The 23,684-nt window shown below is 44.4% G+C and overlaps 1 protein-coding gene, 1 long non-coding RNA gene and 3 other non-coding genes across 5 annotated transcripts; 3 read left to right on the top strand and 2 right to left on the bottom strand.

The window, feature by feature from the left end:
- Positions 1 to 422: 422 nt before the first annotated feature.
- Positions 423 to 6,554, bottom strand: LOC105603809 (uncharacterized). Its single transcript, XR_001436343.4, has 4 exons — positions 6,261 to 6,554; positions 3,424 to 3,885; positions 1,913 to 2,030; positions 423 to 986 (listed from the first exon to the last, which is right to left on the bottom strand). It is a non-coding gene; the product is annotated as an uncharacterized LOC105603809 (long non-coding RNA).
- TRNAS-CGA (transfer RNA serine (anticodon CGA)) lies at positions 3,721 to 3,802 on the top strand. Its single transcript has one exon. It is a non-coding gene; the product is annotated as a tRNA-Ser (tRNA).
- On the top strand, positions 4,971 to 5,043 carry TRNAR-ACG (transfer RNA arginine (anticodon ACG)). Its single transcript has one exon. It is a non-coding gene; the product is annotated as a tRNA-Arg (tRNA).
- Positions 6,555 to 11,066: 4,512 nt separating the features above from the next.
- TRNAL-UAA (transfer RNA leucine (anticodon UAA)) lies at positions 11,067 to 11,149 on the bottom strand. The gene has a single exon. It is a non-coding gene; the product is annotated as a tRNA-Leu (tRNA).
- Positions 11,150 to 16,142: 4,993 nt separating this feature from the next.
- LOC114109580 (thymus-specific serine protease) lies at positions 16,143 to 22,706 on the top strand. Its single transcript, XM_027958585.3, is given in 13 exon segments — positions 16,143 to 16,278; positions 16,356 to 16,516; positions 17,356 to 17,455; positions 17,586 to 17,715; positions 19,249 to 19,372; positions 19,623 to 19,700; positions 19,811 to 19,858; positions 20,298 to 20,534; positions 20,536 to 20,601; positions 21,440 to 21,581; positions 21,899 to 22,078; positions 22,158 to 22,303; positions 22,421 to 22,706. Coding segments are annotated over 13 exon segments (1,551 nt in total). The 5' UTR covers positions 16,143 to 16,208; the 3' UTR covers positions 22,490 to 22,706.
- Positions 22,707 to 23,684: the final 978 nt, after the last annotated feature.

Raw genomic sequence — 23,684 nt, 5'->3', positions numbered from 1 at the left:
CGATGTCTTTTTACTAGTGGAGAAAATGTACACACACCCTGGCACCTGGTATGCAGCTACTGATTGCCATTTTCTCTATATTCAGTCAGAAAGAGCATCAGAAGCAACTGAGCTTTCAGCTGGCTGAATTAACTGTATAGCTTACCTACCCTACCTATCAACTCTTCAATCATATGTTATAAATTAGTCTACAGAGACCGTCACCACCTTACCTTGTGTCACCACACCACCTTGTGTTCTAAAGTTGAAAGCTGATTATTGTTGTTTTATGTGAATATTTTAGGCAAATTTATATTGTGAAAACTGATCACAAATGAATGGGTTTACCTTTCCAGAACTGGCTCAGTCTTGTGAGCCTCACTTGTGTCTTTATCCCAGTTTTAGTGCATATGGATTATGTAACAAAAATACCATAGACCAAGTGGCTTAAAAGACAAGCATTTATTTCTCACAGTTATGGAGGCCAGTGTTGATTCTCACTCTGGTGAAATTTTGCTTCCTGGCTGCCTGTCTCACAGACAGCTGTCTTCTCACTATATCCTCAGATGCAGGAAAGGGTGAAGAAGTTCTCTACCATCTCTTTTAGAAGGACCTAATTCTACTCATGAATGACTTAATGACCTAAAGCACCTGCCTCCCAGAACCATCACATTGGGGATTAGGTTTCAACATACTGGGGGCAGTGGGGGGAAGCATATTCAGTCTATAGCAATCCCCAAAACATCCATTTCCTTTTCTACCCTCAACTATGTTTAGTCACGGATAATATTGACCATCTGTGTGACGAGGCCAGTGGTCAATAGGTGATGCTGAGATCAGTTGTTAAGACATTTTGAATGAAAATTATCCTGAACTGATTTTTCACGTCTGTAACTGCTGCCCCATCATACAGTCCTGTCAGTAGAGTCTGAGTCTTCAGAGCCATCAAAGGAGTCATTTTCTAAGATTTTTTACCTCCCACTTCTTCCTAAAATTGAGAAAGTTGACTGAGAAAGAAGATTGGACATATTTTAAAATCAAAGAAGCTTTAAAACATGATAATAAGTTACCAGCATTTTCCCCACCAACTTTTTTTCCCACTGGATAGTATCCATACACATTCACTTGACCTTTTACAGCTCCAAACCCACAGGTGTCCATCCAGGAGGAAAGAAAAAGAACATCTCCTAGGGGGAATGTTGATGTGTGGAAGAGTATGGAAGCCTCACAGTGGCACAGAGAGTCTGAGAAACCATTTAGAATTCTGATGAAAGTTAAACTCCCAAGGAGGAGACAGGGAGGAAGGGGTGAACAGTGACTGCTTTTGTTGTTCAGTCACTAAGTTGTGTCCGATTCTTTGTGAGCCCATGGACTGCAGCATGCCAGGCTTGCCTCCTTCCCTATCTCCCAGAGTTTGCTCAAACTCATGTCCATTGAATCAGTGATTCCATGCAACCATCTCATCCTCTGAATGTTGGAACCCACCAAAAAAAGCTACTCCACATCCAAGGACAAAGGAGAAGCCGCAGCAAGATGGTAGGAGGGGTGCTGCTAAGTCACTTCAGTCGTGTCCAACCCTGTGTGACCCCATAGATGGCAGCCCACCAGGCTCCCCCGTCCCTGGAATTCTCCAGGCAATAACACTGGAGTGGGTTGCCATTTCCTTCTCCAGTGCATAAAAGTGAAAAATGAAAGGGAAGTCGCTCAGTCGTGTCGACCCTTAGCATGGACTGCAGCCTACCAAGCTCCTCCATCCATGGGATTTTCCAGGCAAGAGTACTGCAGTGGGGTGCCACTGGGTGCAGTCATGTTTAAAATTAAACCCCATACCCGCAAGAGATGCACAAGCAAAACCTTGTGTACACCAGGACCCAGGAAAAGGAGCAGTGACCCCTCCCCCGCCCCCGCCCCAAAGAAACTGAGCCAGACCTACCTGTGTGACTGCTTTGGGATGGGGTTATTTTAAACAGCTTCCTTTTCCTGTTTTCCCTCCCTCTTTGGGTCTCCCAAATTCGTTAGTAGAGTAGAAGTACTAGGAAGAAGATCAAAATCTAGGTGAGGGAAAAAAAAAACACATTTCAAAAGAACTTCTTAACTTATGAGTGTATTTTACATCTTCATCCCAAGGTTATTCAATTCTCCAAAGCGCTCTGTTGGAAGTTCTGTGAAACCGCCAGAACTGTGAACTGGCTAAGTGGCAAAACTGGGGACAGGAAACTGGAAAGGATTTCTCATGAAAACAATTTCTGGGAAACTGTCCACTGTAAATAGAACTACACTCTGGCCAAGACAGATAATAAAAGAAAGATATGCTACTTTCTCTGCAAAAACAAAGCAACAAAACACATACAATGGCAACTGCTAAAAATTGTATTCCTAGACCCAAAGGAGGAAGTTTTAGCTATTTACATTCTGCAATTTTGGACAGAAAAAGCCACTGAGATTACACTGTGAAGAGAACATCCTAGAGCAAATCAAGGACCTTGAAGTCAGGGTGAGTCTGACCTACTGAGCTGGTCCTGGTTGCTCACAAATAGGAGATTCAATTCAGTGTCTGAAGAACATTCCAGAACTATCTGATCTTGGATCACATGATTCTCCCAGAGACCCCCATGTCTCCTGTGGCCTGTGTGTCCAGGTCTAAGCTTGGACAGCATTCTAAAACCTTTTTGCCTTTCTGCCTCAGGCTTCCTGAGTGACTTCAGATCTCATCTGTGTAGTTTGCTTCTTTTGAGGCTCCAAGTGAGGCCTTCTTCAGAATGCTGACTATTGCTGAGTTCCAGAAAGGAAGCTCTATTTCAGAGAATTCTGGTTAGAAAAATTTTCTCCCCTACTTCCTCATTTATAATGTTTTCTTGAACTTTTATTTGATTTTTTAATAGATAACATCTAAAGTCTAAAGGGGCATGCAGTGAATTTCTCCCCCCTGCTTTCAAAGAGTTCCACCTCCTTAGTCTCTAGCCCCTCAACTGGGAACTTTTGCCATGAGTTTACTGATTATCCTTGAGAGGTTTTTATTTTTTTATTTTTTTTGTAAAATGTGTATTCAACCTAACATGAATATACCTCCAACAGTAGAATTCTACAGAGATTGCTCTGAACCTTTCTTTTATTTTATATGTATGTATATAGTAGTCTTTATCATTCTGTCTTAAATATGCATTGCATTCCACTGTGTAGTGGTGCCATTATTTATCTAACTAAATAATTCTAAGTTTTTTTCAATCCTACTATTTCAATGAATGCTTCAGAGAATAAGTTTGAACACAATATAATGTGTTCAAGTGTATCTCTTACATTTGTGGAAATGCTATGGCAAAGAGTATATGCATTTGAAATATTGGTAGATCCTGCCCAATTGTCCTTGTAACCTCAAAAGCATAGCGTATTTGTCTGTGGAAGACAGAAATGAATAGGATCGTAGGCACCCTTAATACGACTTACTTCATTTCGTGCCAAGTATGAAGCACAACCAGGCAATCCATGAAAACTGTAGAAACTTTTAGAAAATCAAGGATTCTTGTGATGCTGGAATATTGACTTCTCTCAGAGGTGAGACTTCGCAGCATGGAGCCTGGCAGGATGGGGACAAGCTGGATGACGCTGAGCAGACAGATCTGATGAATACTTAAAGTAAACATACCAAATAAGCAAGAGCAGCCAAAATTGGTAGGCAGGATTGTAAGTCAGGGCCCTATAACGATGTGTTTTTTTAATGTCCAAATGAGCGAGGGAAGCAGAGCTGTGATGGCCGAGTGGTTAAGGCGTTGGACTCGAAATCCAATGGGGTCTCCCCGCGCAGGTTCAAATCCTGCTCACAGCGCTACTCAGCAGCTTCCTGTTCAACTCTCGAGGCGGTTTGTTTTTCGCTGTGAATCTTCTGCTTCAGATTTAGTTTTTAAAAACCTGTAATAAGATTCCACGCTCTGATAAGAGAAATGCAGGTAGCTTCCCTAAAGAGTTCTCTGGTATTTAAAAGCAACCAGCCAACCATGCAACGGGCTAGCAAGAACTATAAAGATTTAAGGTCATAAATATCCTTGCGGGGTGTGTGTGTGTGCGCGCGCGCTCTTTAAAACTATAGAAATGAGGAAGCTGAGGCAAAGAGAAGATACACAGTTGGGCCAAGGCAATAAATCTAACCAAGGAAGAGTACGGATAGAAGTTGTGGGCACCGTGGCTGCACTCAGACCCAAATTATTGCACTTTTCTCTCAAAGGACTGCCCTCGCTTATAAACACTTCTGTATTTCCACATGCCTGTTTCGCCTACTTTGAGCCCTTTAAACATTGCTAGCCAGTTTATGTAATGATGACTGGTATTTTTAAATTTTATAATTATATTAACTTTGAACGTCTAAGTTGCTATGCGAACTTAGTTCTTAAAGAGTTTGCCTTTATTGAATTATTACTTTCATTTCGCCTAATTTGAGAAGGTGGGTATTTCAGAATGTCTTCTCTGATACAGTGTCTGAAATTATTTCCTCTGGAAAGAGTTTTGGCTATTTGGGGAGTGAGATTGAAAACATATGATTAATACCTCAAGAATGTGTTTATTCCACTTTCACTATATCACAATTGAAAATTCAACGAGTCGTTAAGAATTGATCCATACACAGCATCAGTATCTAAATGCTAAAGAAAAATGAAATGGTTTGAGGAGTGAATAGATGAACGACTGCAGAAATTAATGAAGCGTTCACAAGTAGAAACAATAGAAACAAGCATGTACGTAAATGGGGTTGGGGGGGCAGCAGGCGCTAACCACTGTCGTTCAGTCACATACATGATGCTCCAAGGCAGAAAATTCTTTCATAATTATAAATATTTTAAGTGAATGTACCATGCAAAATGACCCTGGATATAACCTATCAGCTTTACCAGAATCCACAGCTCCTTCCTGTCTAACTGATTTCCGTCTTCATTGTCCAACAACTATTTTCTCAACCATTCCAGTGAACAAAGACTGATAGAAAACCTTGAATCAGAGCGGGGCCAGTGGCGCAATGGATAACGCGTCTGACTACGGATCAGAAGATTCTAGGTTCGACTCCTGGCTGGCTCGACGCCCGTTTGTTTTTACGAGGAAGAAAAAAATCTTTGTACATTTTACAAATTGATAAAAACAAAAAAATATTTCTAAGTTCTTAAAATTCTTCAAAGTAAATCATGTGATCTGGTTTTTAACCATCCGTGCTACCTGCCACACAGAGCAATTTCGGCTTTTAAGTCTGAGTGGATGCTTAAAGTCTGGGTGGATGCTTACAGTATCTGTCTTCTAAAATGTCCCCTTTATCTCGTTTCTTTCCATGATACTGAGAAGGCGAGTTGACAGAAAGGTCTTTGGAAAGATAACTTCAAAAATTAAATATGGAATATTATTTGACCATAAAAACAAAAGAATTTCTGATACATGCTACACATGAAGGAACCTTGAAGATACATGCTAAGAGAAAGAAGCCAGACACAAAAAGCCATATGTTGTATGATTCCATTTATATGAGATGTCCAGAATGGGCAAATCCAGAGACAGTAGTTGCCAAGAACTGGGGAAAGGGTACAGAGTTGATTTTTGTGTGATGGAAATGTTTTGAAACACGATAATGATGAAGGTTGCACAACTCTGGGAATATATTCAAAAACACTGAATTGTGCACTTTTGTGTGAATCTTACAGTATATAAAGTATATCTTAATTTTTAAAAATCAAAGAAGCAAGAAAGAAAAGAAAAATATGACCAACATTTTCTTCATTAATTGTCCCCCATTGGGCAGGGTTCCCCCTCTTTAAGCTCTTCCCTGCACAATTTCTGTCTCGGAGCACCGGTCTTAGAGGGAAAATAAAGGACATAGACTGGAAAAGCTGAATCTGGAAAGAAGCTTCTGTGGACAGATGAAACCATAGCGTCCCCCTCAATTTAACGATCTTGGCAAAGATCCGCCCTGACACCTGAGAAAGCTATTCAGACTCTTATCTCCCCTCCCAGCCCCGGATCTCAACCAGAAGAGCGCCGCAGCCTCACCACCAAACTAAGAAGACTATTCAGAGTTGTAAGAAGTCCGAGGCAGAAATTAAACCGTCAGGAAGAGGGCAAGGATGTCGAACCAGTCAAGGAAAGTAGCAGTTTGGGGATGGTGTCTCTTTCAATAGCTTGATCTCCTTTCCAGGTGTTCCTGCGCGTGACTTCAGACGCTTGGGGCAAAGTGGAGGCGTCTGAGAAGGAAATCAAGGTGAAGATAGAAAGGAACAAAAACATGCAGACTTTCATTTGGTAGTACTTACGTATTGTGGCTCAGACGGTAAAGAATCTGCCTGCAATGTGAGAGATCCACGTTCAATCCCTGGGTCAAGAAGATTCCTTGGATGAAGGGAAAGGCTACCCACTCCAGTACTCTTGCCTGGGAAATCCCATGGACAGAGGAGCCTGGCTGGATAGTCCATGGGGTCGCAAAGGATCGGATACAACTGAGCGGCTAACACTTTTCTTCACATCTTACGGAAGTTGATTGGCTCCGTACGATGTGCTTTCTAAGCGGTGCTGGCAATTAAAAGAATGAACCTGCACGTGTCTAGTCCTCGTTTGATATATGATCTGTTGGGCTGTTACCCAATTAAAGGCTGGAGTCGGGGCAGAATGGGGAGGATAGAATGGCCCAACGAATCCGGAACTTACTGATGCAAACGCTTCTCAAAGCTTGGCGCGGAGGAGAATCGCTAGGAAGGATTATTAAGCCCAGTTTTCTAGATTTCAACCCTCGGAGATTCTATAGTGATTCTAGGATGCAGCTCATGAATTTTCAGCAAACTGATGTTGTATTTTATTATCCTCTTTTTCCAACTAGTAACGACAGGGAACTTCCACGGTAGAAAGGAAAAATAGAGCGTCTATATGGAGAAGGGAAAAATAAAGCGTCTGTATTAAAATAAGTGTTTAATATTATTCCACGAGGCTTTAACCAACCAAGGTAACCAACTTTTCTATTCCCAAGATTTTGGGACTGTTTTTTTTTCTTTTCTTTTTTTCTTTTTTTTTGGTTGTGGTGGAGGCTAGTTGTAAAAGGAAGTCCGTTTCAACTTCCTTTCAAATAAACAAAACACATTTGATATATACATCAGATCACTCTTGGACCTAAAGGAGATAACAGGTTCTTTTCAAAAATTGCGGGGAAGTTCTTCCCCTCCTTAAAAAAAAAAAAGCTACAGAGATAATACTGTGAAGTGAGTATTATTTCCTTTTCCCCAGAATGTTGGGTTAGGGTTAAGATGCCCAGTCCAAAACAATAGACATTAACACATGCTTCTAAATTCAGTTTATTTTTAAAAGAAACATCGTGCAATATCTCATTATTTTTATTGATTGCATGTCAAAATGATAATATTTGGAGTTAAAACATTAAAATTAATTCCACTTGTTTATTTCTACTTCTTAAAATATGACTACTAGAAAAATTAAACTTACTTATTATGTGATTTTTTTTTGTTACCTCTCACATCATCCTATGGTTATTGATGTAGTAACATCAGTAAAATATGATCAATTTGCCAGGGAAGTGGTTCTTTTGAGCAGGCTCTAAAGCAGTGTCATATTCCAAAGAATTTCCAGTTGATTTTCACTTCAAAAAATGTGTATTATTCTCTAGAGGCAATTCCTAATGTGTGAAAATGAAAACTTTCTCACAATAATTTCTTTATCTGTTTTTCTTTTTCTCTATCAAAGAGGGCCAGTTAAAGAGCTAGTTTCATAAGTAAAAGATCCTGAAATGAATTTTAGCAGAGCACTCTTCATAGGCTTTATCCTTCTGAAAAGTGTTAGCCTTCATTTTGTTGAACACAGTCTGGGGAATTAACCTTGATCAAGCCCATGTTGTCCAATTGCTGAATGATGTGGGAAACTAAGAGTCTAATGTTTACTTCATCAATGTGGTTTCTGAAGATGGCAGGCACTGGAAGTTTTATAAGAAGAGAAGTAAAGACTGAGTGAACTATGTAAAAAGTTGCATGAAAAATCATTTCACACGAGGTATGACTGAAGCACTATAAATTACTATTTGAACACCAAACAATTCAGATTCTCATTGGATGACAATGCCCCTCTCATATGTGAGAGATTATCAGTGATTTACTTTGCAATCTTCAGATATTTTGGCTTTCATCTATGAGGTTTCATCTATCCATGTGAGAGTTTACAATGAGAGCTCCAGCAGTTACTAGAAACCACTGCTTTTTCTTTTCCTTTTTTGTATATAATCCCCACAACCAGTCTTAATTCTTTCTGATATCCTAGGATATTTACCGCACATGATGGTCAATAAATATTTGTGAATGGATTAGTGAATACCTAATTTCTTTTCTGTACAACTGTGGAAGTCAGTAGAATGGAGCTGTACACTGAAGATACTGATGGCTGCAGGAACTCTTAGAACCAAGAAAGCTAAACTCTTTCCTCTTATTGTGTCTCTCCTGCACCCTCTACTGACAAAATTTCAGTGCCACCTGGCACAAGAAAATAGAAGTTTAAAAGGCCCAGATCCCTCTGCAAAAATAAATAAATAAGCTAAAATGGTGAATTTGGAGCTGACAAGTGCATTAGAGGAAAAAAAAAAAAAAAACCCAACACTGTTTTTCCTCCTGTGTGTCTTCTTCAGTACTCACACAGAACACTTTACTTCAGACACTTCTGGCCAGTAAATATGTGGAAGTCCCTCCCCAGCCAAGCAATTTTGCAACACCGAGTGTCCTACAGTTTAACTCAATGCTGACATTATTTTTCTTGAAATAGCCTCAGATCCCAAAACTTACGATGAGATTAGGCCCTCGAGACCGCTCCCATTTCAGATGCCAAAGGAACATACTAGGTACCCACATTGTCCCAACACATAAACAGGTAGCAAATTTCAGTAGATTTCTGGAAACTAAGAGTCAAATAAATATGCTAAATTCAAACATACACACACACAGACTAAGAGACATAGGATGTCTTTGATAGACTAACTAGTAGACTCTATAGGGATGAGAAAAGAAATGATCAACCTGAAGGCCTAGAAACTATCCAAGCTAAAACATCATGGAAAAAAAAACAAAACAAAAAGAAGTAGCAATTAAGAGTTACTGATTAATACATTTGTAATGAGAATCCCAGAAGGTGAGAAGAGAGGAAAGAGCAGAAAAAATATTGGGAGAGTTAATGATTGAATATTTCTTCCCAAGATAAGGAAATACAGGTATCTCTCAATTTTCAAAAGTTCACTTTGCTGCCACTTCATTTTTAGGAAAGACCCGCGTTAGTACTTGTTTTGCTAGACAGCTTATTAAAAAACAGAGACACTACTTTGCCCACAAAAGTCCTTATAGTCAAAGCTATGGTTTTGCCAGTAGTCATGTATGGATGTGAGAGCTGGACCATAAAGAAAGCTGAATGCAGAAGAATTGATGCTTTTGAACTGTGGTGTTGGAGAAGAATCTTGAGAGTCCCTTGGACTGCAAGGAGATCCAACCAGTCCCTCCTAAAGGAAGTCAGTCCAGAATATTCATTGGAAGGACTGATGCTGAAGCTGAAGCTCCAATACTTTGGCCATTTGATGAGAAGAGCTGATTCATTAGAAAAGACCCTGATGCAGGGAAAAACTGAAGGCGGGAGAAGAAGGGGACGACAGAGGATGTGATGGTTGCATGGCCTCACCGACTCAATAGACATGAGTTTGAGCAAGCAGCTGGAGATGGTAAAGGACAGGGAAGCCTAGTGTGCTGCAGTCCATGGGGTCGCAAAGAGTCGGACACGACTGAGCGACTGAACAGCAGCAAGTTTTGCAGGGAGCCTTTGTAGAGGCTGAGCGCATCAGAAGCGGCAAGGGTGGGGCTGCCAAGCTCCTCCCACAGGAACTATACTCTGCATCTCAGCTTCAGGCTGCCACAGATTTGAACTGTGTCTATGAGCATCTGTGCTTTATCTCCACTAACTTTGTACATTCATATGTAAGAAGTGTCCTAAGATAATTGTTTCTTCACTTCACGCCAATTCAGCTTGTGAAATGTTTTATAGGAGTGCTCTGCTTTCTGATAGTGGAGGAAACCTGTACGTCAAACCTCAGCTCCAAGGTCAGAGAATTCCAAGCTATCTAATTCTCTATCTACCTGAAACGGCAGACTTTTCATCAGAAATTAGGTATGCCAGAAGATAATGGAATAGCATTTGAAAGTGATGGGAGGCTACTTAAAAAAAAAAAAAATCTGTAAACCCAGAATTCTCTACCAAGGAAAAAATATTTCCCAAACCTGAATAGGAAATAAAAGTCCTTCCTGACAAACAAAAACTGAAGTGCATTACTATCAGACCTGCAAAACAGGAAATGTTATAAGGTGATCTCAGGAAGAAAGAATACAAAGCAATGAATATACACAGTAATGAATACAATAGAGGTACATATAAGGAAGGTTTTCCCCAATTTTAATCACTCTAAAAGTGACTGACTGCATTAAGCAAAAATAGTAGTGGCATATTGTACAATAATAGCATACATGAAAGCAAAATCTGTGGCAGCAATGACACACAATATAGGAGGAAGTATATTATTACAAGCTTCTTACATTGTAAAGGAAGCAGCATAGTACAATTTGAAGGTAGATTTTGAATGATTGTAGCTATATATAGAAAACCCTAGGGAAAACACTAATTAATTTTTTAAAGATTTTCACATATTTCAAAAACATGAAGAAAGAGATGAAAGAAAGGAGAACACAGAAAGCAACTAACAAGACGGTGGATTTTAAAAAATACAAGTATATCATTTACATTATATGTAAATTCCCTAAATCCACCAGTTATAGACAGAACCTGTCAGATTGGATAAAAAGAGTTCAGAGTCAAATATATGCTGGACTATTATCCACTTTGCACAAGAAACTATCATTTCCAGATAAGATACTTGCTAAAGTAACTGGATCCCTAAGCAGGAAGATCCCCTACAGAAGAAATGGTTACTCACGCTAGAACTCTCGACTGGGAGAATCCCAGACAGAGGAGCCTGCCAGGCAACAGTCCCCGGAGTCCCAAAAGAATTGGACATGACTAGGCATCAACAAAACGAATTCTACCAGGAGTGGGGTTCGAACCCACACAGACAGATATCTATTGGTTCTTAAGTCCAAGGCCTTAACCACTCGGCCATCCTGGTGGTGAGCAGTAGTACCTACAAGTCAAATATTACTGGGTTAAAATTCATTAGGCTTTCTAAATTCCATATATATGTGTTAATATACTATATTGGTGTTTTTCTTCCTGATTTACTTCACTCTGTATAATAGGCTCCATCCAGTTTCATCCACATCATTAGAACTGATTCAAGCGCATTCGTTTTAATACCTGAGTAATATTCTATTGTGTATATGTACCACAGCTTTCTTATCCATTCGTCTGCCGATAGACATCTAGGTTGCTTCCATATCCTAGCTACTGTAAACAGTGCTGCGATGAACATTGGGGTACATGTGTCTCTTTCAGTTCTGGTTTCCTCGGTGTGTATGCCCAGCAGTGTATATGGAATTTAGAAAGATGGTAATGATGAGCCTATATGTGAGACAGCAAAAGAGACACAGATAAAAAGAACAGACTTTTGGACTCTGTGGGAGAAGGCGAGGGTGGGATGATTTGAGAGAATAGCATTGAAGCATGTATATTACCATATGTGAAGTAGATCATCAATCCAAGTTTGAAGTATGAAACAGGGCACTGGGACAACCCCGAGGGATGGGATGGGGAAGGAAGTGGGAGGGGAGTTCAGGATGGGGGACACATGTACACCCATGTCTGATTCATGTCAATGAATGGCAAAAACCACTACCATATTGTACAGTAATTAGCCTCCAACTAAATAAAAATTTTAAATTGATTAGGCTTCCCTGGTGGCTCAGATGGTAAAGAATCCTCCTGCAATGTAGGAGACCTGGAAATTAATTAGACTTTCTAGTCCCTGGAACATTATGAATAATTTTATACCCTTGAGATTGGAGACCAAGCTTTAAAGAGAAAAAGCAAATCCCTATAATGCTTCTTGGAAAAACTAATGAAACACAGTAAGTCTAGTTAACATCCATCTTATATACATCTTATATATATTTTTTCTTGTGATGAAAACTTTTAGGGTCTACTCTCTTAATGACTTCCAAATTTCAATACAGTATTATTATTAATAATTATACTACCATGGTGTACCTTACATCTCCATAACATTTCTTTTATAACTGGAAATTTGTACCTTCTGACCCCTTTCATTCCTTTAACCCGTCCTCCACTCCCCTCTCAATCACCAAACTGTTCTCTGTGTCTAAAAACCCGATTTTGATTTATTTTGTTTTTTGGATTCCAAATGTAAGTAAAACATACAGGATTTGTCTTTTCCTGTCTCACTTATTTCACTTAGTATAATTCTCTCAAGGCCTAAATCAATGAAAGGTCATCAATAATAAAATCAGTACTTTTATTATACATTGACATTGAAGTCACTCAGTCGTGTCTGACTGTTTGCGATCCCATGGACTGTAGCCTACCAGGCCTCTCCGTCCATGGAATTTTCCAGGCAAGAGTACTGGAGTGGGTTGCCATTTCCTTCTCCAGGAGCTCTTCCCGACCCAGGGATCAAACCTGGGTCTCCCGCGTTGTAAGCACACGCTTTACCGTCTGAGCCACCAGAAAGCCCACTGTTTTTCATTACGTGGATAGTTAAACAAACAAATAATGTTTGCTTTATGCCAAAACAAAATGTTGAGAAGACATACTAATCACAAACTTAGGAAAAGACTGTTCTATAGCAGTGGTAACAAGTAGCCACTAGACCCAAATTTAAACCAGTTGATCTATCCATGATAATCATTTTGTGAACATTTGCACAACCAATCACTATCAACCCCTGCTTTCTGAAATGAGCCAGCTAGGATGCACTCACTTCAGTAAACATCCCTTTGAGTGCCAACCAAACAACAAGAGTCTCTCCAGAAGAACCATGCTTCCACAGAATATGTCAATCCACTGACCCTCTGAAAGTCTACCCTTAACCCCCTCTCATAAAATATCAGTCATCAGCTCTTTCAAAGGGATGGTGCCTTACCAGCACTGCTCCCTCCTTAAATTAACATAGGCTTTGGATTTCAAGCAGTGAGTGGTGAAAATGCCCCTTTGCCAAATCTAAAATGCTGAAATTTCATTTTTTGCTGGGACTGTGTTTGCTGGGGGCAGGAGTGGAGGGGAAGGAAGGTAGTGTCACTGCTGAAGAACAAATGAAGTCAACATTCATTCCCAAGTTGATGTCTGTGAGGTTATCTCCAATTGTTAGATGACTGCAGCAAAATTATTCAGTGAGTAAGTAACAAAAGCCTTGCACTGGCCCAGATGGGGACTGAACCCCCATCCTTGGTGTTATTACCACCATGCTCTAACCAACTAAGCTGCTTAGTCAGCTGGGAAAGAAACCTTTTCATACAAAAGTAATACAAAGATTCAGATTCTGGTACCTGCTTAAAAATAATACATCAACAAATTGGACAAGATAGAAAGAAATAAATTCCCAGAAACATACAATCTACTGGGACTGAATACTGATGAAACAGAAAATCTGAACAGCCCTATTACTAGCAAGAAGTTGAATCGATAATCAAAAACCTCCCAACAAACAAATGTCTAGGACCAGTAGCTTTACTAATACATCCTACCAAACATTCAAAAAATTAAGACCAATCCTTCTCAGACTCATCCAAAAAATCACAGAGGGGGAAACTCTTCCAAACACATTTTACAAGACAAGCATTGCCCTGATGCCTAACAAGGAAAAGGATGTCATCTCACATACTGAGGAACGGTATGCTGACTTATACATGACTTTGCAGTGAACTTTATGTTAACTAGAACAGCCTGTCTTGTGGCCGATCAAAAATATCTGGTATACTTTGCTTTAATCATTAAAGAAGAGTGCATTGTCCAGAAGTAAAATATGTCTGCTTTGAAAATAGAGGTAAAGCTAAGCGATTTCTGTGATAGTCCAAGTCAAAGATGCTAGTGGCTAGAAGAAGATGATAGCGCTGGAGGTGGAAAGAAGTTGTCAGATTGTAGACAAACTTTTAGAGTAGAATCCCATCAACATTGGTTGATGGATTTTTCATTCACTGAACATTTATTGATTGCCCATTGTGTACACCCTTGTAAGAACCAGGCACGGAGCAATGGACAAAGGAGATGAAAAATCCGTGGCCCTGTGGAGCTTACTATTCTCATCCGGGAGACAGATGATGAACTATATAAATAAAATATTTATACTTCTGATAATGATACGTTGCTATGAAGAAGAGTAAAGAATAGAGGAGATTTAGTGGTTTGACCTCCCCCCTCCCCCCAATTTGGACCATTTTATTAATACCTTCTTAACATTTTAAAATATTCCAACTCATGAACACAAGATAACTTTCCATTTACTTAGATCTTCTTTAATTTCAATGTTCTGTTGTTTTCAGGGTACATCTCCTAAACGTCCTTGGTTAATTTATTCTTGAGTATTTTTTTCTTTTCCATACTCATGTAAATGGAAGTGTTTTTTTCATTTCAGCTTTGGATTAGGGCAGTGTTTTGAACCAAAGACATGAGTAGGAAGAGGCAGAGAATGGCGGTTGACACCATGTAGAAACAGCCTTTAAAAGGTGACAAAACCTCCTCACGGTCACTGAACTAGAAAGCAGCAAGCCCAAGATGCTTCCCCAAGGGCCTTCTGCTGACTTCGGAGCTCTGCTCGAAGCTGTCCCGCCTCCCTGCTCTGGCCTCTGTGGATGTAGATGCTTCAACCAAGCGCCTCCCACATCTTTGTTTTTCTGTCTCTTATTGGTCAAGATGCTCGGAGAGGATTTTTTAACCTGCTTCGTCGTTATTGCCAAAGATGGCTGTTTCATCCTCACCTCTATTCTCTTATGGGGACTCTACTGTTACCCTGGGCTCCCTGCCCGATTCCTGGGCCTGTTTGCCAGAAAATTACTACAAGCAAACTTCGTAGGCACGCAGCATCCTCCGCTCCAGCCAGGCGCACTGGATCAGAATCTTTGGAGTAGGGCCAGGAATCTGCATGTGTAACAGGCTCCCTAGGTAACTGTGATGTTCCTTGGGGCTGGCGAGCTCAGGCTTGACAATTTTTAAAGAGATGCCCACGGAAGACCTTTTCTGGACTCTGAATAGCGATCTGACTGAGGTGGGGGAGGAAGTCATGAAGATTTATGGAGAAATAGGCATCCACAGCGGAGAAGGCAATGGCGCCCCACTCCAGTCCTCTTGCCTGGAAAATCCCATGGACAGAGGAGCCTGGCAGGCTGCGGTCCATGGGGTCGCAAACAGTCGGACATGACTGAATGACTTCACTTTCACCTTTCATTTTCATGCATTGGAGAAGAAAATGGCAACCCACTCCAGTGTTCTTGCCTAGAGAATGCCAGGAACAGGGGAGCCTGATGGGCTACCATCTACGGGGTCGCAGAGTCGGACACGACTTAAGCGACTTAGCAGCAGCAGCAGCAGCAGCAGGAATCCACAGAGTGAGAGGAGCAGGGGCAAGCATTCTGAGGCAGGAGTAATATTCTGCTGCTGCAGAAATATTCAAAGTGCTATAAGGGATCTAAGGAAAGTGGTGAGATTGTGGGTCAGAGGGTGGGGGTGAGATTGATGGGGAGCAGGAAAAAAAGGGGAGACTGGAAAATAGACATGCCGAGACTGAAAGAGAGAGAGAGAGACTGAAGTAGAGAGGAGATGGAAAGAGAATTGAGGAACAAAGAGACGAACAGATTGAGTATTAAGGCCAATGAGGGGGACTGAAAGTATGCTGGAGGGTTGGGGGGAGAAAGAGGGGCTCCTGAGGTAGAAAGAGATGGCCCCTGAAGGAGAGGGGAGAGTGAGGCACAGGCATGGAGACTGAGGGCAGGAGGGAAGGAAGATCAAGGGACAAGAAAGGAGAAAATCAAGAGCAGAGAGAGAATTGGATATCCAGGGGCCACAGCCACAGGGCTCTATATACAGACTCTGGCGTCCCTGCCTTGCTTGAATGGTTCCAACAGAAGCTTGACCTGTTCCAAGACAAGAGTCCGCAAACATACCTGAGCTACGGATCAAAGACTATAAACTGAAAGGCCAGCGCTTGGGACAATAGAGGAAGTCTTGAGGGAGTGGAGGGAACACAGCCCCTGGAGCCCTCCCACAAAGAACTGGACAGCATGGACATCGGGTCTGTGCCATGGCTGGGCCCTCTGCTGCTGGTTTCCCTCTGGGCATCCTCAGCTCCAGGTAGGAGGATCCTGAGAGTCAGGCCGGAGCCCCCTTGGGGAGCCCCGGCCTGACTCTTTCCCCTCCACGTCCCACAGCTTCCCTCCTTCGGCGCCTTGGTGAGCACATCCTGAGGTTTCAGGAGAGCTCAGCCTTGGGCCTGGGGCTGGGCCCAGATTCTGTGACCCTCCCAAAAGAGGGGTGGTTGGAACAGCCACTGGACCCCTTCAATGCCTCTGACAGACGCTCCTTCCTGCAGGTAAGGCCAGGAGAGAGGAGATCCACTGCCCACCCTACTCCCTTCTCAGTCCCCCTACTCCGCCCCTCAGTCTCTGCTTTCTATTCCTATCTCTACACTTCTGTCGCCTCGTCCTCTCCCCAATCAGTCTTACCTGATATCTGCTGTGAGTATCCCTACGGCCCTTTAGTCTAGCCCCTCTGTTTCTTAGAGTTGCCCTCTATCCCCTAGTCTCCCCTTCCTTTCTTTAGCCTCCCACTTTTTTTGTTCCTCATGTCCTATCCTTCAGTCTTTCCTTTTCCCTGTCATTCACTCTCACTCCCTCATTGCCCCTCAACTACCACCCCCCTTCTCCCCGTCCTTCAGATTAATCACCAAATGCACCACCAAGTCTCGAAGCAAAAATCAGGATCAGCTTTGGAACCAGACCTGGCTCACAATAGGCACTTGAAGATATGTATTTAATGAATGAACAGATTTACCACTTTTATACCTACTCTTTTACACTTGCTCTCCCCACAGTCTCCAAAGGTCATCTCACACAGGCCTTATTTCTAAATCTACCTGCATTTATTAATTATTCTACAATTATTGTCTCAATATAGAACAAGTGCCTACCACTTCCTAGCCACTATTCTTGACCCTGGGTTATCAGAGTGAAAGAGCTGACAAAAATATCTCCCCTTGTAGATATTACACTCTAGATGAGGAGACAAACAGGAGAGAAATGATCATGTAAATAAACAAGTCAACGTCAGATAAAAAAGATCAATTAGGGAAAGAGACCAGAATGAACAGGAAATAAAGAGTAGGTCAGAACTCTCACGATTCCATTTCTTCCTCCCCGTCCCACCTCTTAGCGGTACTGGGTAAATGACCAACATTGGACCAGCCAGGATGGACCTGTATTCCTGCATCTGGGGGGTGAAGGCAGCCTTGGACCTGGTTCAGTGATGAGAGGTAAGAAGCAAGCGTGAGGAAAGACAAGGGGAAGCTGGTGGAGGCGAGGAAGGGGAGTTGTATACTGTGAAGGGCTGTGAAGCCTGAGGTTTGCAAGAGTTGACACATATCCGCTTTGGACTCTTCACAGGGCACCCTGCAAATCTGGCCCCAATCTGGGGGGCCCTGGTGATAAGTCTGGAGCATAGATTTTATGGCCTGAGTATACCTGCTGAGGGGCTGGACATGGCCCAGCTCCGCTTCTTGTCCAGCCGCCATGCGTGAGTGGGGGTAGGGGATGTTTGGGGTCATGGGACTGAAGGTGGCTGTATTTTGGCTTCTCTGAATCTTTGTCTCTTCTTCCATTGCCCAAAGTTGACCTCTGAGTCCCTGGTCCCATGTTTTCTTCTCTGTCTTTCAGTGTTTTATTCTTTTCCTGTCTTTCCGTCTCTCTCCCTCCCTATCCTTTATTTCTCCACCTCTTCCACTGTATTCTTATCTTTTGCTATTACACTATGACCTGCTGGTCCAGACTACCAGAATCCCTTAGACGGATGACACAGCTTCCTCACTGGTCTCCTTGTTTCTGTCCTTGATCCCGTCAGCCTATTCTCCAGATGAAGAGCCAGAGTGATCATTAGACCACAGTCCAGATCATCTCTCTCCTGGCTCAAATCCCTCACGTCTCTCATCGCACTCAGAGCAAAGACAAAACCTTTGCAACATCTCCTCCACCAGCCTCTGGATCTGCTGTGGAAGCTCCTATGCTGGCTTTGGAGGCTCCCCAGTTAGCTCTCTGGCCTCTCTCTCCCTCTTACTGGGCTCCAGGCACACTGAAGTTCTTGCTGTTCTCCAGACTTGCAGGCACATCGCTTCCTTGAGCCTTTGAACTCTGCCTTCTTCAGAGTGGGCTTCCCCCAGATATTTGTCTAGCTCCCTCTCTCGCTTCCTTCAGTGCACCCTACCCCTATACCAAATCCCTTCTCTTTCTTTCCCCCCTCACCTACTTTATTGTTCTCCCGGACTTATCTCTCCCTTTTCTGCTTTCCATCTCTGTATCTGTCTGTAATCATTCTGACTTTCTCTGCCTCACTCTTGTCTCCATCTTTGTGTGTCCCCATCTGTATCACATTGCCTGTATATTCCTCTCTATCTCTTAATCTTTTCACAAGCTAAACTAGTTTCCAACTGCAGTAGGATGACACTAACTGCAAACTGTTTCAGAAAGGTTACGGAGGGGAGAAAGCATTTGGGATTAAAAAAAAAAAAAAGATGTTAGGGTATTCCCTGGTGATTAGGTGATTAGGGCTTCACGATTCCACTGAAGGGGTCATGGGTTCCATCACTGCTAATTGGGGAACTAAAATCCCAGAAGCCTTGTGGCACTGCCAAGGGGAAAGAAAAAAAGGAAGGGTGTTAGATATATTCCAATATCTCTGTCTCTTTTTCTAATCGTGTCTCCCTCTTCGCCAATACCTCCTAACCTATCCAGCCTGGGCCCCCTCCTCTTCCTGAGTAGCTCTCTTTGACAGTCTCCAATCCCTCCTATAATTTAGATTTTCACCTAAACTGTCTTGAAGATTTTTCTTCTCCCACCTAGTCTGGAAGTGAAGAGTGGAAGCTTTCCAAATGAGTCTCCCCTCATGTGCGGAAATGTGTAGGTGTGGGGAATCCTCAGAAATACCTCATGAGAAAAAACCCTAGCTTCTGGCCAGGCTCTCTCCATTCTTGTCTCTGGATTCCTGCCTGTAAATTGGGGAATCTTCAGGGATTCCTACCCATGGGAACCGACTCAGCCTCTTCTCTGACCCTAGGCTGGCGGATGCGGCCTCTGCCCGCCTCACACTCTCCCGCCTCTTCAACGTCTCCTCCACCAGCCCCTGGATCTGCTTCGGAGGTTCCTATGCTGGCTCCCTGGCTGCCTGGGCCCGGCTGAAGGTCCTGGGACCCCTCTGGGTGGACTGGGGGAAAGGAACTTGGACTGCGAGGTCCATAACTCAGATAATAGGAAAACCTCCTTCCACACCCTCCTCCTCCCAACCCCCCATCCCAATCTGCCTTCATAAGAGTTCAGTGTGTAGAAGGCAGGGACTTGCCTGAGATGACACAACGAGTGAGTGACACAGGGGCGGGCAGATATGGGATCCCAGTCCTTCAGCCCCCAGGCTGATAACTTGTTCTCCCTCAGTTTCCCCATCTATTTTTTGCCTCCATCGCCTCTTCCGCTCCGGTGCGGGCCACACTGGATTTCTCCAAGTATAACGACGTAAGGATGGCGGGAGGTGGGCCCGGGGTGGCGGGGGGGGGGGGGGGGGGGGGGGGAGGAAGACCTCGGTGGTGCGGTTCACCTGATATTTTTCCGCGACCCGACTTTAGGTGGTGTCTAGAAGCCTAATGAACACTGCGATTGGCGGATCCCTGGAGGTATGAGTTGGGGTCCAGTCGGAGGGGGATAGGGAAAGAGAAAAGGCCTTGAGGATGGGGGCCAGAGAAAACGGTTGAAGCTTGCAAGGTGTTGGGGTCTCAGAGACTTGGGAGCCCAGAGAGGTGGGTGAATTTGGGAAGAACGCGAGAGCTGAAGATGGGTCTGGGTACTAAGAAGGGAGGATCCTACGGGGGCGGGGCCTGAGGACGGACCACCCTATCAGGAGGCTGTATTCGTGTGGGCGGGGCCTGGGGTGGGACGGCCCGGAGGAGGAGCCGGGAAGAGGGCAGGGCCTCGAGCAAAAGCGACTTTCAACTGCCCCCTGTGTGAATCTGAATGTGGAAAACTGGGGAGCCCAGGGAGGATGAGGGTCGCGGAGAGGGACAGGCGGAACCCCTGGCCCAAGTCTTCACCAACGCCGCCTCTCGCTCTCCGCAGTGCCGGGCGGCGGCGTCCGCAGCCTTTGCGGAGGTGGAGCGGCGGCTGCGCGCGAGCCGTGGGGCTCGGGCAGCGCTGAGCGTGGAGCTTGGAGCGTGCGGGTCCCTGGAGCGCGCTGAGGACCAGGCAGAGCTTCTGGGGGCGCTGCAGGCACTCGTGGGAGGTGCGGTGCAGTACGATGGGCAAGCTGGAGCGCCGCTGAGTGTGCGACAGCTCTGCAGATTCCTCCTCGGGGATCGGGGGCAACTGCAGGGGCAACTGCAGCGGCCCTGCACCCTACCGCGGGCTTCGTCGGGCAGTGCAGGTGAGAACCCCGAGCACCGCCAAGAGTGAGCAGAGCGAGGATTCCTGCTTCACCTCCTCTGTGTGAACTTGGGCAAGCGTAAACCCTTCTGCACCTTAGTTTCCTCATCTGTAAAATGGGTATTACATCTCAAAAGGACCTCGGAGGTGGAATGAGGTAGGAGCAGTATGACCTAGGGAACAGGGAGCCCGGAGCACAGTAGGCAGGTGATAGCGACTGTGCTTACTATTTTGCCTACATTGTTCTGTCCTCTTTCTGGGGCCTGCAAGAGTGTCTGGCACACAGCAAACTCTCAAATAGTATTTGTAGAATGAAGGAAAAACATTAGTCCGGGGGACACAGTTGTCCTCGGGACCCAGTTCTCCTAGAGACCGGGGCTCCGAGCCTCGGACTCCCTCGGACTCCCAACCTCTACAATCCAGCTATCACTTTTCCATCGGTGTCTGCACCAAATGCTGTGCGGTGCGCTTCGCATATATTATCTCATTGAATTCTTAAAATAGTTCTACGAAGTAAACACTACTATTGTCCCCAGACACAACTGAGGAAACTGAGGTCTAAGATATTCTCACTTGCCCAAGATCAACTTTACAGGTGAGAAGTTCCTAGTCATCTAGCACCTTAATTTCTAACCCACAGGGACCTAGGTCCCCAGCAACTCTGAGCAGTGACCCCAGGAAAACTCAGAAACTCACTCTTCTGACTTCTGACCTTTGACCTGTAGGGACCAATGGCTCCAGGCCCTGCCCTGGCTTGATGGCCAGGGTGGGGGCGGGGGGCAGTGGGGGGGGGGGCAAGGAATGTATGTCTGCATATATGTATGTGTATTGTCCTTTAGGTTGTCACACACGGCCTGGGTCAGAGGTGTTTAAGCATTTCTCGGGCAGAGACAGTGGCACAGCTGAGGGTCACAGAACTCCAAGTGTCCAGCGTGGGTGACCGGCAGTGGTTGTACCAAACTTGTACCGAGTTCGGCTACTGTGAGTGACTGGCCCAACTCTCGCCTCCAAAACATACGGTCTCTGCTGTGCCCAGACAAGCCATCTCAAGGTGGTCCAGGCTCATTATGCTCCTTCTGAGACACCCCCAACCTCACTCCAGACATTATTCTATCACAGCCCTGATCATTCTAGGCCATCAGTGTCTTGGGCTGAGTGCGTCTCTGAGAGGACCGTGAACTCACTGAAGGGAGGGTCTGGAACTGTCTCAGTCATCACTGGGGAGAGCTCTGTACACGATTATTAAAGAGGTAGGGGCTGGCTATATACTCCACATTGGTGAATCCCTCTCTCCACAGACGTCACCTGTGAGGTCCCCGGGTGCCCTTTCTCCCAGCTCCCAGCTCTGCCCTCCGAGCTTGAGCTATGTGAACAGGTGTTTGGGCTTTCAACCTCATCTGTAGCCCAGGCTGTGGCCCAGACCAACTCCTATTATGGTGGCCAGACCCCAGGGGCCACCCAAGTGCTGTTTGTTAATGGTGAGTGTGCCGTCAGAACTTGACTCCTTAGTGTCTATCTGGCTGTGGCTCAACACACGGTCCTCTCCTTTCTTTCCAGGGGATACAGATCCCTGGCATGTGCTAAGTGTAACACAGCCTTTGGGACCCTCCGAGCCAGCCCTTCTCATCCCTAGTGCCTCTCATTGCTTGGACATGGCACCTGAGAGACCCTCAGATTCCCCTGGCCTCCGCCTTGCGCGACAGGTAAGAGAGAAAAATCTCTCAGTGATTTGCGTTATCATTTGCATGCTAATTTGCATGTTCCTGCTCTCTGCTAGTGCTGGAGTCTGAACTTTCCAAATTCTCCCCACCTCTCTACAGAAAATCTCCCAGCAGCTGCAGACCTGGCTTGGGCTGGCAAAGGAGGGCCAGGTTAGGGGTGCTGTCTGAATCCTACACCCTCACCAACTACAGAAGAGCCACCTCAGTCCTGGCTGTATCCATTTATTGGACAAGAAAAGGCAGCTTGTTCGGAAACAGGAAATTCCCAGGAATTCACATTTGGCAAATGTCCTGCATAAAACCATCTTGTGTCTGCATACGTCCTCACTCCTGACTAAAAGTGCTTTGTTACAAAGAGTTCTATAAATTAAGTGATTATTCTCAATGTTCTGTCATTTTTGTTCAGTCACAAAGTCGTGTCCAACTCTTTGGGACCCCATGGACTGTAGCCTGCTAGGCTCCTCTGTCCATGGAGTTCTCCAGACAAGAACCCTGGAGAGGGTAGCCGCTCCCTTCTCCACAACTGAATGAGAATATCATTATTTTAAACGTCAAATGTCAAATGAACATGGCTCTATACCCTCGTCTCCTCCCCCTGCAAATCAGCTTCAGGCTCAAATTTTGTTCAAGTACTGGGCTGGGTGCCTTGCTGCCTGTCTGTCTCTGGACTTCAGACCCTGACCTGTCTCTGCTTCTCACTGCTCCTCTCACTGGACCCTCCCCCTCAGTCTCCTCCTGCCTGAATTCTCTCTGTCTCTAATTGTCTCTCAATCTGCTCCTGTTTCTCTGAATACCTTCATTTCTGTTGCTCTCTGTGTCTTAGTCTGGCTCTCTTTCTTTCTCTTCGTCTCTGTCTCTGCCCTTGTCTCTCATTCAGTATCTTTCTACTTCCCTCCCCTCTTGCTTGCTCTGTCCTTACTTATCTCCCTTGCTCTGTTTCTGTCTCTCACTTTTGGTCTCTGCGTCCCGTGAGTCACTTTCTTTCTCACTCTCTCTCTCTGCCCCTATTCCTCTCTCTTCAGACTTTCCCTGTCCTTTGCGATCTTCTCAATCGTGCTTTCTCCGTGAGGCTCAGTTTCTGTCTCTTAGGCTCTTCCTCATTGTCTCTACTGCTCTTCTTGTCACTTCATCCTTGTCTTTCTCTGTCTGTCTTTTAGTTTTCCTTCTTTTTCACTCACCAATCTTTTCCCGTAATCAAATGTCACTCTTGGGCAAGTCCAGCTTCCAATCCAAGGGGTTTAGGGTTCTGATCAAGCCTTCCTGCTGAGGACACCTCCAAGCTCTGAGAGATTGGACACAGTCTCACGGGGGCCCACTTAGCCTGCCTTAGCACTGCCAACAGTACATATTCACCGGTTGGTTC

This window comes from Ovis aries, chromosome 20, assembly GCF_016772045.2.
Source record: "Ovis aries strain OAR_USU_Benz2616 breed Rambouillet chromosome 20, ARS-UI_Ramb_v3.0, whole genome shotgun sequence".
Lineage (NCBI taxonomy): Eukaryota > Metazoa > Chordata > Mammalia > Artiodactyla > Bovidae > Ovis > Ovis aries.
The sequence above is the reverse complement of the archived record's forward strand: the minus strand, read 5'-3'. Positions and strand labels throughout refer to the sequence as shown.